Source organism: Thalassophryne amazonica, chromosome 12, assembly GCF_902500255.1.
Source record: "Thalassophryne amazonica chromosome 12, fThaAma1.1, whole genome shotgun sequence".
Classification (NCBI taxonomy): domain Eukaryota; kingdom Metazoa; phylum Chordata; class Actinopteri; order Batrachoidiformes; family Batrachoididae; genus Thalassophryne; species Thalassophryne amazonica.
The window spans coordinates 81,970,762-81,984,863 of NC_047114.1; the positions used below are offsets into that span (position 1 = coordinate 81,970,762).

Sequence of the window (14,102 nt, forward strand, 5' to 3'; positions counted from 1 at the left end):
ATGACTCATGTTCCAGTATTGTAAGGAGAGTTATGTCATCCTTTAAAACCCTTTAAGCAATAAAATGTCAAAATATGGATATCAAGATAGAGGTAAACATTTCCTGAACACAGTTATTCCAAAAACAACATTTTTAATACAACAATCCAAATTAAAATCCAGCAACAGTTTTAAAAATAAATATATGTTAGGAATGCCTTTGGATCACCAGGAAAGAGAGGACTTGGCCGAGGATAGGGAAGTGTAGGCTGAGCTGCTTGCTCTGCTGCCACCGCGACCCCAACCCGGATAAGTGACTAGAAACGAATGAATGAATGAATATAGCTTGATGAGATCACTTCTGGGAGGGCTTTGAATTTTAAAGTCCCTCCCTGTAATTCAGCAGTAGACCAGCAGAGGAGTTTGTTGATGAGCCAGTGGTCCTTTCAGCTGATTTCCTGTGCAAATGCATTGGGTCCCTCCATGAGACAAACAAATTTGAAGAACAGGACAAAAGTGAAACTGAAAATGTTAAGAGCTTTTTTGTTTGTTTGCTTTTGTTGCAAATTGTTTGTTACTTGTGCAAAAGAAAGCTTTGATGACCACGAATAAGTTTGAACATCAACAAGGAACTTCATCTTCTACTTTTGGCTTCTCCCATTATGGGTCGCCACAGTAGGTCATCCAAGTCCATCTCACTCTGTCTTCTACATCTACCTCTGTCCAGTCCGGTCTCACGTTTTTTGGGGTGGGCGTTTTTCATGCTCCCATTATGAAAAGCACCCGCTTTTCGTGACATGTTTTTTTTATTTTGCTAATTATAATCTTCCCCTTCTCCTAACTCTAACCATAACCATAGCGTAAGTGTGTTCCCAAACATTAACCATGACCCCCCAGACCCTCCCTTTCACCCCACATTTTGTGCCGCCATCACGAAATGAATTTGTGCCCCTGTTACGAGAAATGCCCTATTTTTGTACCTTCGTCACAAACCCATACATTAATGTACTGTTCGTAACCCAGTCCAACAAACTGTCGTGAGACTGGGTTTCTCTGTCACACTCTAAGTCACCACACCCATAAACCTCCTTTTTGGTCTTCCTCTTCTCCATCTTCCTGGCAGCTTCAGTCTCACTATCCTTCTTCTGATATACATTCTCCTTGATTGCACATGCCCAAACCATTTGATCCCTTTCACTTTATCTCTACGCATCTTATCAGTGTTCTCACAATATGCCCATTCCTAATTTAGTTTGTTGTCTTCACTCCCAAAGACCATCACAGCATGACACAACATTTCAGCTCTGCCACCTCCAGCTCCCCATCCTGCCCTTTTAATGGCACCACCGCCTCTAAGCTGTACACCATAACGGGTCTCACTACCATCATGTAAACTCTCCATTTCACTCTGCCAACTACCCTTCTATCACAAATCACTGCTGTCACTCTACTCTACTGATCACAGTGTCATCAGCAAACATCATAATCCATGGAGATGCATGTCTGACTTCACCTGTCAAACTATCTAGCACCATTGCAAACAAGAGAGGGCTCAGAGCTGATGCTTGATGCAGTCCACCTCCACCTTTAGGGGAGGTGATGGTCTAGTGGTTAAGCGTTGGGCTTGAGACCAGAAGATCTTCAGTTCAAACTCCAACCTGACCTGAAAATCACAAAGGGCCCTTGGGCAAGGTCTTTAATCCCCAGTTTGTGTAGTGAGTACCTTGTATGGCAGCACCCTCACATCCAGGTGAATGTGAGGCATTGCTTGTAAAGCGCTTTGAGCGTCTGATGCAGATGGAAAAGCGCTAAATAAATGCAGTCCATTTTCCCATTTACCATTTCACCTTGAACCCATCCATCATTCCTACCCCACATCTCACCCCTGTCACACTGTTCTCATTCATACAGTATCCTGTGTGTTTCACAGGGAAATACCTCCACATTGAAAGTTCTCCTCCAAGTGTGAAAGGGAATGTGGCCCAGCTAAATCCTCCCTGCTGCCACCTGCTGGTGAAGTAGGATACTGTTTTACATTTTGGTACCACATGTTTGGCTCTACAGTGGGCTCTTTGAGGGTGATTCTACAAACAGCCGATCTGGTGACTGAAACTGTGGTAAATACAACACAGTGCATCAACATTTTCATCTGTGTGTCCCACATCAGAGGGTTCAAGCATCAAAAACAAATCTCTACCAACATTTTCTTCATATCTGCACTACCGTTAAATTACTGATGTCTTTCTTCAGCACTTCTGTATGTGTTTTATCAGGCTGCATGCAGTGCTGTTTGCCTCAAACAAAATTTAAAGATTTATGAGCAAAACTGCAAAAGCTGATAGGTTAGTCCAACTGCAACATTTTAAAGCAACTGAATACCTCAAACTGATCAACAACAAAAATTTATTTCAAATCTAAAATTAAAATAAAACAAGCATCAATAGTTACCATATTTTCCATAATATAAGTTGGAGGGGTATTGATGTTGGTGTTCTTTTGGTTTGTTTGTTTTTGTTTTGTTTTGTTGGGGGGGGGGGGGGGGGTGTTTGTTTGTTTAGTTTTTTGGTAGTTTAGGAGGTCCTGTGACCTGTACTCTGGATAAATGTCTATACCTAAAAATCATGCATTCTTTATTTATCATAGTAAGTATTTATAAAGGACTTTCCCATGAATCACTGCACCAAACAAATTAAAATCAAGCAATAAAAGTACACTGTAACGATGTATCACCATTTGCAGGATTTTGCTCTAAATATTCTCTTAGCTGCTGCACTATTAATGGGACTTGAGCGTGTAGTGTTTTTATCATGGATACTTTGACATACAGGAGTTCTTAATGATTTTCCATCAGGTTTGTAGTTTCAGAATATGTTCTACAAACTTTTTGTTATTTGGTTTGCAAGCATGCATCAAAGCATAAAAATCTATTTTCAGTTTGGTGTTTGATTCCAGTATATATACTATCTGGGTTGCCCTAAAAGTAAATAGCAGTTTTGACTCACCAGAAATATTAGAAAGATGAAATATAATTTCAACAGCAAGTTGCTGTGATTCTGGCATAGTTGGCAGACTGTGTAGTTCACAAATCAGAATTTTACTGGATCAATACCTGCAGGGTGCACTGCATAATGCTTGAATGAAATTGTACTCATTTAGGTTGATTTATGCAAAATTTATTGTGTTTGTCATATTAAAACAAAACAGGTTTGATGGTGAATTAGCAAACATTTAGAGGTAATCAGTTGCCTCAAAATGCTAAATTATCAGGATTGACATGAAAATTGGTAGAACATGTCAACCAATGTTTTTTAAAATCGATTTTTGTTTCCTATATGCCATACTTCCCTTTACTACAGCCTTAAATGGCTCCAAAATCTGATTGAGAAACATATGGGACTGCATCCAGTGGCTTTTCATTTTGGTATCGTACATTTTCACCAGTGTTGCCACAGTTACTTTGAAAAAGTAATCCAATTACTGATTACTGATTACTCCTTGAAAAAGCAACTTAGTTACTTTACTGATTACTCAATTGTAAAAGTAACTAAGTTGGATTACTAGTTACTTTTTTAGTTACTTTCTCCAGCTGCCAACAACAACCCCCCTCAACATGACAATGATACCTGTTTTGCCAAAACTTACTTTATAGTCACCTTTCTTAACTTCAATGAAAATAAATACTTGTTTTATAAAAAGTAAAATAAAGACCTCTTTCTTGACCTCATATTTAACTGTTGACAGCACTGTAACAGTAAAACTTGCAATTTCGAACCTACATTGTTTATAAATGTAACTATTAAATTCATTCTAGCATTTTTGTAACATTTAAATTCTCTCTAAATATTTTACTTGTCGAAATTAATATTATTTTAAGTAGTATTAGTAGTTGTAGTAAAAAAAAGGCTTCAAAACTGGACCTTTAATCTAGGGGTGTTGTGAGGGGGGCACATCCCTCCCCCACGCCCCCATTCCATTTGGATTCGCCCCTGCTTTGGCGTTTGAGCACAAAGAATGGATAACATTTATTTATGCAGAAAACAGGACCAGATTTACAGGTAAGAAAGTTTTATTGCGTTTTCACATCATGTGGTCCTCAGAAATAGAGTTTAGGTGCATTTGAGTGGAAAATAGTGTTAGTTGTTGACGCGTCGTGGAAGATCAGCTGTTTTTAACGACCAGATACAGAGCGGCTCAGCTCAGAATCCTAAATAAAGGAGGGAAAAAAGTATAAAAATGTCTTTGTAAAGCTCAGTGCAGGTGTGCTGATCACCGCGCTTTAAGAGGTGAGGACGAGTCGAGCAGCTGCAAAAAAACGCGGATGAAAAGCTCACAGCTCACTGAAAGTGGGCAGTTCAGTCGAACCCCGACCTCCTGCCCACAGACCAAGTTTAATATCGACCCACAGTGAAAAATAATAGTAACGCACAGTGACATGGAGAAGTAACTTTAATCTGATTACTGATTTGGAAAGATTAACGCGTTAGATTACTCGTTACTAAAAAAAAAAGTGCTCAGATTAGACCGGCATCACTGCATTTCACATAGTTGTGAAACACTGATTGCAAAACAGCGTTGATGTATATTGAGGGTGCATTGCAGAGTCTGTATGATTTTGTGTTGCAAAAATTTCTTCACATCCTCATTGTGAAGAATGAATCAACCGACTTTCTTTCCTGTAGGTGTGGCAAAAATCAGGAAACCAAGGCCATGAGTGGCAGTTGGTGCAAAGCCACGTGACTGAACAGGAAGTCCACCAAGTGATTCTAGAGGCTACGGTGGGTGGAGAGGCAGGGGACATAGCCATCGATGATGTCTCCTTCATCAGTGGACCATGTCCTGCCACTGGTAATAAGGCTGAAGCTGCAGAAAATCCAAGATTCGATGGTTGATAGGTCTAGTGTTGACCATCTTTGAAGGAACCATTTTTCTTAAATTGCAGTCATTCTCTCACGTTAGATCCATCAATTTCATTAATAGCCATTTCTATGTAGGACTAGCTGATATAATCCCGTCATCGTTAGTAGAGAAGCTTGAATCTTCGACTGGACTGGGTTGCTTGACGCGAGGACGTTTCGCTTCAAATCGCAGAAGCTTCCTCAGCTAAAATTCTTGCTCTGGTAGTCTGACTTCTGTCTTGACTCTTGTAGAGAAGAATAAACAGAAGCCACAAAAGCTGGAGTTTTAAACCTAACCAGACCCCTCCTACCGAGAGGCCGACTGCTATAGGCTAGTGACTAAACAATAGCTCTAATTAGCACCTATTGTGCTCTAATTGGCACCCTCCTAATGACAGGGCAGCTGGCCCTCCTAATGATGGGACGGAAGCCTCTCCTGATGGCTCCCTTGACGACTCTCCTGATGACGTGAATGACTCATTACCATGAACAAAAGACTGAAACTGCTTTGACCTGAGTACCCCATTGTAAAAGGGGGACACAGCGTATCTCAGACCCCCTCCCCGGTTAAGGCTGGGTTTCAACTGTTTCACATAGAATGCCTCCTTGACCCCTCTCTCAAACCATTTCTTCTCTCTGGCTAAGATTTAAACTTCCTTGTCCTCAAACATGTGGTTAGTGTCTTTAAGGTGGAGATGAACTGCAGACTGAGGTCCACTGGCGCCCTCTCTGCGGTGCTGGTATAGCCTTTTGTGTAAAGGTTGCTTAGTCTCACCTATGTAGTGTTCGTTACAGTTTTCCTGACATCTGATAGAATACACTACATTGCTCTGTTTGTAACTAGGGATCCTGTCCTTAGGGTGAACTAATTTCTGTCTCAAGGTGTTTAACCAGTTTAAAGTAAACTGGGATTTTGTGCTGTCTGAAGATCCTCTGTAGTTTTCCCCTACTCCTGCTAAATAAGGGCGAGACACTCCTCTTCTTCTTGTCTCCGTCTCCTGTCTATCTGGTCTCTTTGTTCTCTGGGACTTCTGCACTATGTCCAGGGACCATCGTGGGTACCCACAAACTGTGAGGGCTTTCCGGACAAGTTGTTGTTCTTTAGCCCTTCCCTCTGCAGTTGTGGGCACCTGTAGGGCTCTGTGTTGAAGAGTCCTGATCACCCCGAGCTTGTGTTCAAGGGGGTAGTTTGAGCCAAAGAGCAGATATTGGTCAGTGTGAGTGGGTTTTCTGTAAACCTCTGTCTGGAGCTGCCTGTTCTCTCCAATCTTTAACTGCTTCCCCTCGTCCAATTAAGGGTGGCGGGGGACTGGAGCCTATCACAACAGTCATGGAGCGTGAGACGGGGTACACCCTGGACAGGACTCCAGTCTGTCGCAGCTAATTTATGTTAACAAACTGAAATAATATCACATTGTTACGTCAAAAAGAAAACTTGTGGAATACCCGGATAGCCATTATTTTACCACATTTACTATCACTAGCACATAAACTGTCATTTTTAAATCTTCTGCAAATAAATTGAAAAAATAATTCTAATTAATTTTCACAATGTTATCCTGTAGATTTATGTGACTTTGAAGAGGGAAACTGTAATTGGCAGCAGGACACCACTGATGATGCTGAATGGGTTCGCCACTCAGGATCCACCCTGAACCCCAATACTGGGCCTGATGGCGACCACACCACTAACACGTCCTATGGACACTACTACTACCTGCTCTCCACTGCTGCTGACCTGCACGGACAGCGAGCCCAAATGATGTCACCATTTACATATCAGGTGAGTTGCCAGTGTCTTGGTTCTAGTCTTATTTTTCCTGCAACTGTCAAGCTAGAATGGTTAAAATGAAGCTATACAACATGCACAGCGCCCATTGGTAAGTCTGCACACGCACACACACACACACACACACATATATATACGAGGTCTGTGAGAAAAGTAATGGACCTTTTTATTTTTTTCCAAAACTATATGGATTTGATTCATATGTTTTTTACATCAGCCAAGCTTGAACCTTCGTGCACATGCGTGAGTTTTTTCACGCCTGTCGCTTGCGTCATTCACCTGTGGACAGGCTTTGAATGAGCATTGGTCCACCCCTCTCGTCGTTGTTTCATTGCGAGGAAATGGCGGAATGATTTGGGCTTTTTTTTCCATCAGATTTTTTTCAGAAACTGTTAGAGACAAGCAGCTGGAAACCATTCGAAAAAATTATCTGGCTTTCGGTGAAATTTTAAGGGCTTCACAGAGAATAAGGAGTGTTACTACAGCTTTAAGGACAGGGGTGGTGGCCAAGTGGTTAATGCGCTTGGTTTTCAGTTCAGAAGGTTCCGGGTTCAAATCCCACCCCTGCCACATTTCTCCATGTAATGTGGAGTTGCGTCAGGAAGGGCATCCGGCGGTAAAACTTGTGCCAATTCAAACATGCAGATCCACCTTGGATTTGCTGTGGCGACCCCAAGTGCAAACAAGGGAGCAGCCAAAGGGACTTACTTACTACAGCTTTAAGGACGGCCCACAATGGCGCACGGCGCGCCGCGCTCCGAGCCACTATCAAGAGGCAGAAAATCACCACATCATTTCTAAACGGATCACTGTGTGGAAGCTGGGACCGTCGTGTGCAATTTCTCTGGTTATCACAAGAGCTGGACATCAGCCATTTTCTGGCAGATTTCACTTTTAACAAGAGATTTGTCATGGACAAGCCACGCGGAGGCTTTCGCGCGTCACGACCGATTCGCTGATGAAGCGAGATAAAGGAACACCTCCGTTTCGGAGTGTTAGAGGACAAGTTGGGACAAGCCCAGCTCTCCACAATATCTCTATACTCACTTGACTGGTAAGCACTGAAAGCCGAGATAGACATGTCCCAGAAAACACAACATATTTGAAGCAAACTTTTCATGACAATTTATTAACGTCTGTTTCCATAATTTGGACATGTGATTAGGAGGCACGTGTTGGTAGGGAGGTCTGGCCCTTCCAGCCTGACGTCTGATGCCAGGCTGGGGTATGCGCCAGAGTTATACACTATAGTGCTGCAGATGCTGAGCCTTATTTCAGCAAAGCCAAGAAGCAAAGCACCTCTTCAGCTGGTATACTGAAGGATTAGGTGAAATTATTTTATTTACTGTGTTTCACTGCCTGCATAATTATTATATTTTCTGAAGGCGTGTATGTTTAAGGATTTTTTTTTTTTAATGGCCATGGACTTAATGAGGATTCTGGTCACTGTATCCTTTGGAATGATGTCCAGTATAGTTTTCCTTCCTATTTCTTGCAGGAGTTTGTGTGCAGCTGTGGTACCCACATGTATGGAGAAGGCACAGGAACCTTGAATGTTTACCAGCAGGATGATCAAGGGAAGCAATCGCTGCTCTTCTCCCAAGCTGGAGACCAGGGCCTCCTGTGGAGGTTTACCCAGGTTCCAGTGGTGCCCTGGGATCCGGCTTACAGGGTAGGTCACTTAGCACAAAGGTATGGCAATGAGATGCAGGTGGAGCAAACTGAAAATTCCATGATAAAATCCCAGGATTTTTCTGCACATCATTTTATGAAATCCTGTATAAACACATTATAGATTTTAGTGTAGCTGGAAATCTAAAATTGTTCAAACAGTATAAAATCTAAGAAAAAAAAACATTTCTGTCGTACTGAAGCATAATTGCTGTTTAATATTTTCATCAATAAAATAAAAGTACAAATTATAATGGTCAATAGGCCGGCAACATTTATAAATGAAGACACTGGTGAAAGCAAAAACCACAAATGCAAAAAAAAAAAAAACCCCAACAACCAATACCCTGCATCAACCAAGCAACGGGTAGGTGCATTAAAAAAACTCTTCCAAATTGAGGAGGGAAAAATAAAACCACTGGCAGTACAGAGAACACAAGCATCGTATAACCTGCATCACATGCACCAGTTTAATTCACAACTGTAATTTGTGCTTGTCAAGATAAATTAGTCCTTCTGTCTGTCCTTCCATCAGTCTGTATGACAAATCCTCCACATCCTAAAACTCAAGAACCACAAAACACTCAAAATCTAAATTTTTTTATACATCAATACTGGGAGATCAAAAACAAAACAAAACATGCATTTCTGACATTTACAAATGCCCTTTTTTTTTTCTTCTTCTTCTTCTTTTTTTTTAACTTAAATTTGGCTTTCAAGGAGGATGTTCCACAAGTCCTGAAATACTCACATCGCCTGCTAGATGGCGACAAAAGCTGCCCAAATGTGCAGCAAGGTCTCGACTGTTTATTTATTTGATTAACTGAATGGACGTACTCTTGCCATGCAAGGGTTTTTCTGTATTTATTGAAGTCATCTTAATGTGGAAGTGTTATGGCCCCTATTGACCACACTAGCAAACAGATTAATTATTAATATTGTAGAATAATATCTCTGTGTTGGTCATGACAGTAAACAGTGGCCGTATGTTTCAGATTGTGGTGGAAGGCATAAAGGCTGGTCCTTCCCAGGAGGGAGATATGGCTTTCAATGATGTACGGGTGATCAATACCCGCTGCTCTCCTCCTGGATATTGTGACTTTGAGAGCAGTATGTGCAACTGGTGCAACGTGGGAGGAGGAGTTGATCATGGGGACTGGCTCCGAGGAAGAGGAGCCTCTTTAAATCCCAACACTGGTTCCGATGTCGATCATACCACCAACTCAACAAACGGTTAGTTGAAATGTATGTGATACGGTGCATTTAGAAAGTATTCACAGCGTTTTTCCACATTTTGTTATGTTACAGCCTTAGCCCAAAAAGGAGTCAATCCTTTTTTTTCTCCTCAAAATTCTACTCACAGAATCCCATAATGACAACATGTTTTTTTTTTTTTTTTTTTTTGCAAACTTATTGCACTTTGTTGATGCACCTTTGGCAGCAATTACAGCCTCAAGTCTTCTTGAATATGATGCCACAAGCTTGGTGCACCTATCTTTGGGCAGTTTTGCCCATTCCTCTTTGCAGCACCTCTCAAGCTCCATCAGGTTGGATGGGGAGCGTCGGTGAGGAACATCTCCAGAGATGTTGAATCAGATTCAGGTCTGGGCTCTGGCAGGACCACTCAAGGACATTCACAGAGTTGTCCTGAAGCCACTCCTTTGATATCTTGGCTGTGTGTTTAGAGTCATTGTCCTACAGATGAACTGTCGCACCAGTCAGAGGTCAAGAGCACGCTGGAGCAGGTTTTCATCTAGGAAGTCTCTGTACATTGCTGCATTCATCTTACCCTCAATCCTGACTAGTCTCTCAGTTCCTGCTGCTGAAAAACATCCCCACAACATGATGCTGCCACCATCCTTCACTGTAGGGATGGTACTTGTTTCCTCCAAACTCCTGGTAACGAGTTCAATCTTTGTCTCATCAGACCAAAAAATTTTGTTTCTCTTAGTCTGAGAGTCCTTCAGGTACATTTGGCTAACTCCAGGTGGGCTGCCATTTTTCAATTTCAATTTATTTTCATTTATATAGCACCAAATCACAACAGAGTTGCCTCAAGGTGTTTTACACAAGTACGGTCTAACCTTACTAACCCCCAGAGCAACAGTGGTAAGGAAAAACTCCCTCTGAGGAAGAAACCTCAAGCAGACCAAACTCAAAGGGGTGACCCTCTGCTTGGGCCATGCTACAGACATAAATTACAGAACAATTCACAAAACGAATATACAGGAAAAGCTGTTGGTGCACAGGACAGGAGGGTCTCCAACACAAATACCACACCCATCTGTAGATGGAGCTGCACCTTAAACAGAGAGAAAAAACAGAATCAAGCATCAGAAAGACAAGAAATACAGTATAATTTGTCAGCATTAAACAACAAGAAAAACAGGAAATACTAAGGTGATCGCCGGCCACTAGCCCTAAGCTTCACTAAAAGACCCAGAATTTAGGTAAAGTTGAGGCCGCGGCCCGCTCCATTTCCTAATAAAATGAATTAAAAGAGTAAAAAGCGTAGAACTATACTATTCCAGTATGCTAGCCATACGAAATGGAAAATATGTGTGTCTTAAGTCTGGCCTTGAAAGTTTCCACAGAATCTGACTGTTTTATTGACACAGGGAGATCATTCCACAGAACAGGGGCATGATAAGAGAAAGCCATGTGCCTTTTACTAAGGCGGAGTGGCCAGACGGAGTGGCTTCTGTCTGGCCACTCTACCATACAGGCCTGACTGGTGGATTGCTGCAGAGATGGTTGTCCTTCTGGAAGGCTTTCCTCTCTCTACAGAGGAATGGTTGAGTTCTGACAGAGTGACCATCAGGTTCTTGGTCACCTCCCTGACTAAGGCCCTTCTCCCCTGATCGCTCAGTTTAGATGGGCAACCAACTCTAGGAAGAGTCCTGGTGGATCCAAACTTCTTCCATTTAGACATGATTGAGGCCACTGTGTTCACTGAGACCTTCAAAGCAGCAGAAATGGTTCTGTACCCTTTCCCAGATTTGTACCTCCTTTGAGTTCATGCTTGGTTTGTGCTCTGACACTGTCAACTGTGGGACCTTACAGTGCATCCAGAAAGTATTCACAGTGCTTCACTTTTACCCCATTTTGTTATGTTGCAGCCTTATTCCAAAATGGATGAAATTCTCTTTTTTTTTTCTTTTCAAAAGTATACACACAATACCCCATAATGACAGTGTGAATTTTTTTTTTTTTTTTTTTTCAAATTTCTTAAAAATAAAAAAGCTAAGAAATCACATGTACATAAGTATTCACAGCCTTTTCCATAAAAAAATAATTTAATCCATTTTGGAAAAAAGCTGAAACATTAAAAAAAACATGTGGAAAAGTGCAACACTGAGTACTTTCTGGATGGACTGTATCATTTGTGTGATAAAATGGACATGTTTTTGGTATTCTAGGGATACAAGAGTTATCACCAAGAGCATCCACATTTGATTTTGTTGTTGGAATTCACATTACTAGAGTTTCCCCTAATTTTTTTTTACTCCCTATACAGGGAACAGTTTAGCCTATATTTGAATACAGTACAGAGATAGTACATATGTAAAGCGCAGCAAGCTTCAAATTTTTTAAACATTAATCTGTCATTGTCTATTTAAGATACCACTCAGCACAGATTTAATACACTATAGCTATAAAATACATTTTTACAGTGATGCATGCAATGTTGAGTGTTCTTGCTATGTTTGCTTTAGGTTTCTATCTATATGTGGACAGCTCAGTGGGTCAGGTGGGAGACATGACCTTCCTGATCAGTGACGTACTTCAGCCCATCTCAAGTGTGCACTGTCTTAAATTCTGGTATCGAATGTATGGCAGTCAACGTGCCATTCTCAGAGTCTACATAAATAACAGGTAATCTGTACTGGAACATCACATAAAACTGTACATTAAGAATAATTTGATATTTAAATATTTCTTGCTTTTACATTAACACTGTCATATTGTAACAATAGCAGCACTCTTGGTGAAACTCTATTGTACCTGCATTAAATGTCCATCAGGTGGAGATATTGCTCAATTTCAAGAACCTTGAATATATGCTGCTGATGACCAACCTGTTACTTACAGGGGGCTTTCTAGAAGAATTTAGCAAGGGGGTGACACCAGAAGCGAGAAAGCGTAGCGGCAAAGTGGGAGCAATGTGTGGTGTAGAGCTTTTGAAAATTTGAGGGCATTCTGAGGTTTCTTGTAGGATCGGAACAACAACAGAGGATGAGAGCGGCATGTAATAGGATATTTACTCATTCTTACTGTCATTTTGCCACATTTTTAGTTTTTGAGTAATACGCTGTTTATTACTAACAGGCTTCCTATTTCCTGGCATCAGTGTTATGGATTTATGGAAGAAACAATTGTCGAGGGGAAGGCTGGCTGCTAGGAATAAGGTTTTAAAAATTATTTTTTAAAAATCAGCCTTTCGGCAAGGTGACGCGCAGCCAGAACAAGCGTGGCCCCCAATTTACTGGTTTAGAAAAACCGCTGGCTTACATTAGTAAATATGCTATTAATATATTAATACATAAAAATTCTGCACGGTTTTTCAGAAGAATGCATGACGCTGGAAATGACAAAGGAATTCTACATTGGATTAAGGCGGGAAACAATGACATTGTATGGCGTGAGGCCAGTGTGACAGTTCACCACGAAGAAGCCTTCTGGGTAATAATGATTTTATGACACTTTCATACTGCTACTGTGCAACCAAATCCTCCACCCTGCCAGTTGTGGAGAGGTGATTGTTTTTAGCCACATTCAGAATATTACAACATTAACTTTTCATTACATCAAAGGAAATGTTTAAAGGGTAAATCCAGAATTATTTAACCTGACCCCCATTTTTCAGTATATTTGGGTTCAAATTTTCATTCAAGGCTAAATCAGTGATAATAGGTCCAGTATTGAGTTAGAATGCTAACACCATCAAGGATTAAAGAGCTATACTTTATAAGCCTGTGGGGCAAGATAAACACTTCAAAATAAATCAGCTTTTGTCACCGATTAACAGGTGAAAATGTCATTAGAAGTATCTGGTAGCACAGAGAATCTAATTATAGTCCGTATAAGTCAGTTGTTGATGAGGGTTTCATTCCTGCAATAAGCGGATATTAAGGCAGAAGGATTTTCAGGCTGTCTGTGGAAAGAAAGAGTCCAGACATTGAACATTTGTCCAATAACAGGCTTTTTAATATGAAGCTTCGGACACTGTGTCAACCAGAGTGTTCTGATTGGAACAGTGTGAAGTGTGGCTTTTTGAGCTCTGCTTTTATCAGAGCAGGGGGAAGTTACGCGTACAGTGTCTAAAGAATGCATCTGTTCAAACATAAACACAGAGTTAATTAAAAAGAAACAGGTTGTTAAAACAAAGTCCTATGTGAAGACTAGGGATGGGTATCGAGAACCAGTTCCTTTCGGGTATCGTTAAGAAATGATTCGATCCACCGACATCAATAACCTTTTTACTTAATGATTCCCTTATCAGTCCTTCAGAGTGGCCATTGTTTTGGGGGTGTTTATCAGGAAAATTATAATTTCTCTACAATGACTACAGACCCTGCAGCGGGTCTGTAATCAACTTTTCTGCAGCGCGGCTTTGCTTTGAACCTTGAACCAATCAAAGCAGTGATTTGCAGATCGAAGCAGTGCTTTGATCATTGCTTCGTTGGTTAATTTTTTCTTTTGCTTTCCCCCGCTAAAACCCTAAAGAGCATATGGCTGCGAGTATTATTTACCTTTTTTATGTTAAA

At 41.0% G+C, this 14,102-nt stretch overlaps 2 protein-coding genes across 3 annotated transcripts in view; both read left to right on the forward strand.

Annotated features, from left to right (window-relative positions):
- Positions 1 to 2,082, forward strand: part of LOC117522232 (MAM and LDL-receptor class A domain-containing protein 1-like) — a 42,545-nt gene extending 40,463 nt beyond the window's left edge. For both annotated transcript variants that reach the window (XM_034183623.1, XM_034183624.1), the window contains one exon: positions 1,910 to 2,082. The gene's annotated coding sequence lies outside the window, so the exon portion shown is untranslated. The remainder of the gene's footprint in view (positions 1 to 1,909) is intronic.
- On the forward strand, positions 642 to 13,108 carry LOC117521293 (MAM and LDL-receptor class A domain-containing protein 1-like). Its single transcript, XM_034182614.1, has 8 exons — positions 642 to 654; positions 1,910 to 1,992; positions 4,659 to 4,824; positions 6,440 to 6,657; positions 8,162 to 8,335; positions 9,330 to 9,567; positions 12,051 to 12,210; positions 12,903 to 13,108. Exons 1-8 carry the CDS (start codon positions 642 to 644, stop codon positions 13,033 to 13,035), a joined length of 1,185 nt encoding a protein of 394 aa, XP_034038505.1. The 3' UTR covers positions 13,036 to 13,108.
- The last annotated feature ends 994 nt before the right edge of the window (positions 13,109 to 14,102 follow it).

Coding starts and splice junctions, on each gene's coding strand:
- LOC117521293 (XM_034182614.1), top strand. Junction 6,658..8,161: donor TGTCACCATTTACATATCAG/GTGAGTTGCCAG, acceptor TATTTCTTGCAG/GAGTTTGTGTGCAGCTGTGG. Junction 9,568..12,050: donor TACCACCAACTCAACAAACG/GTTAGTTGAAAT, acceptor TGTTTGCTTTAG/GTTTCTATCTATATGTGGAC.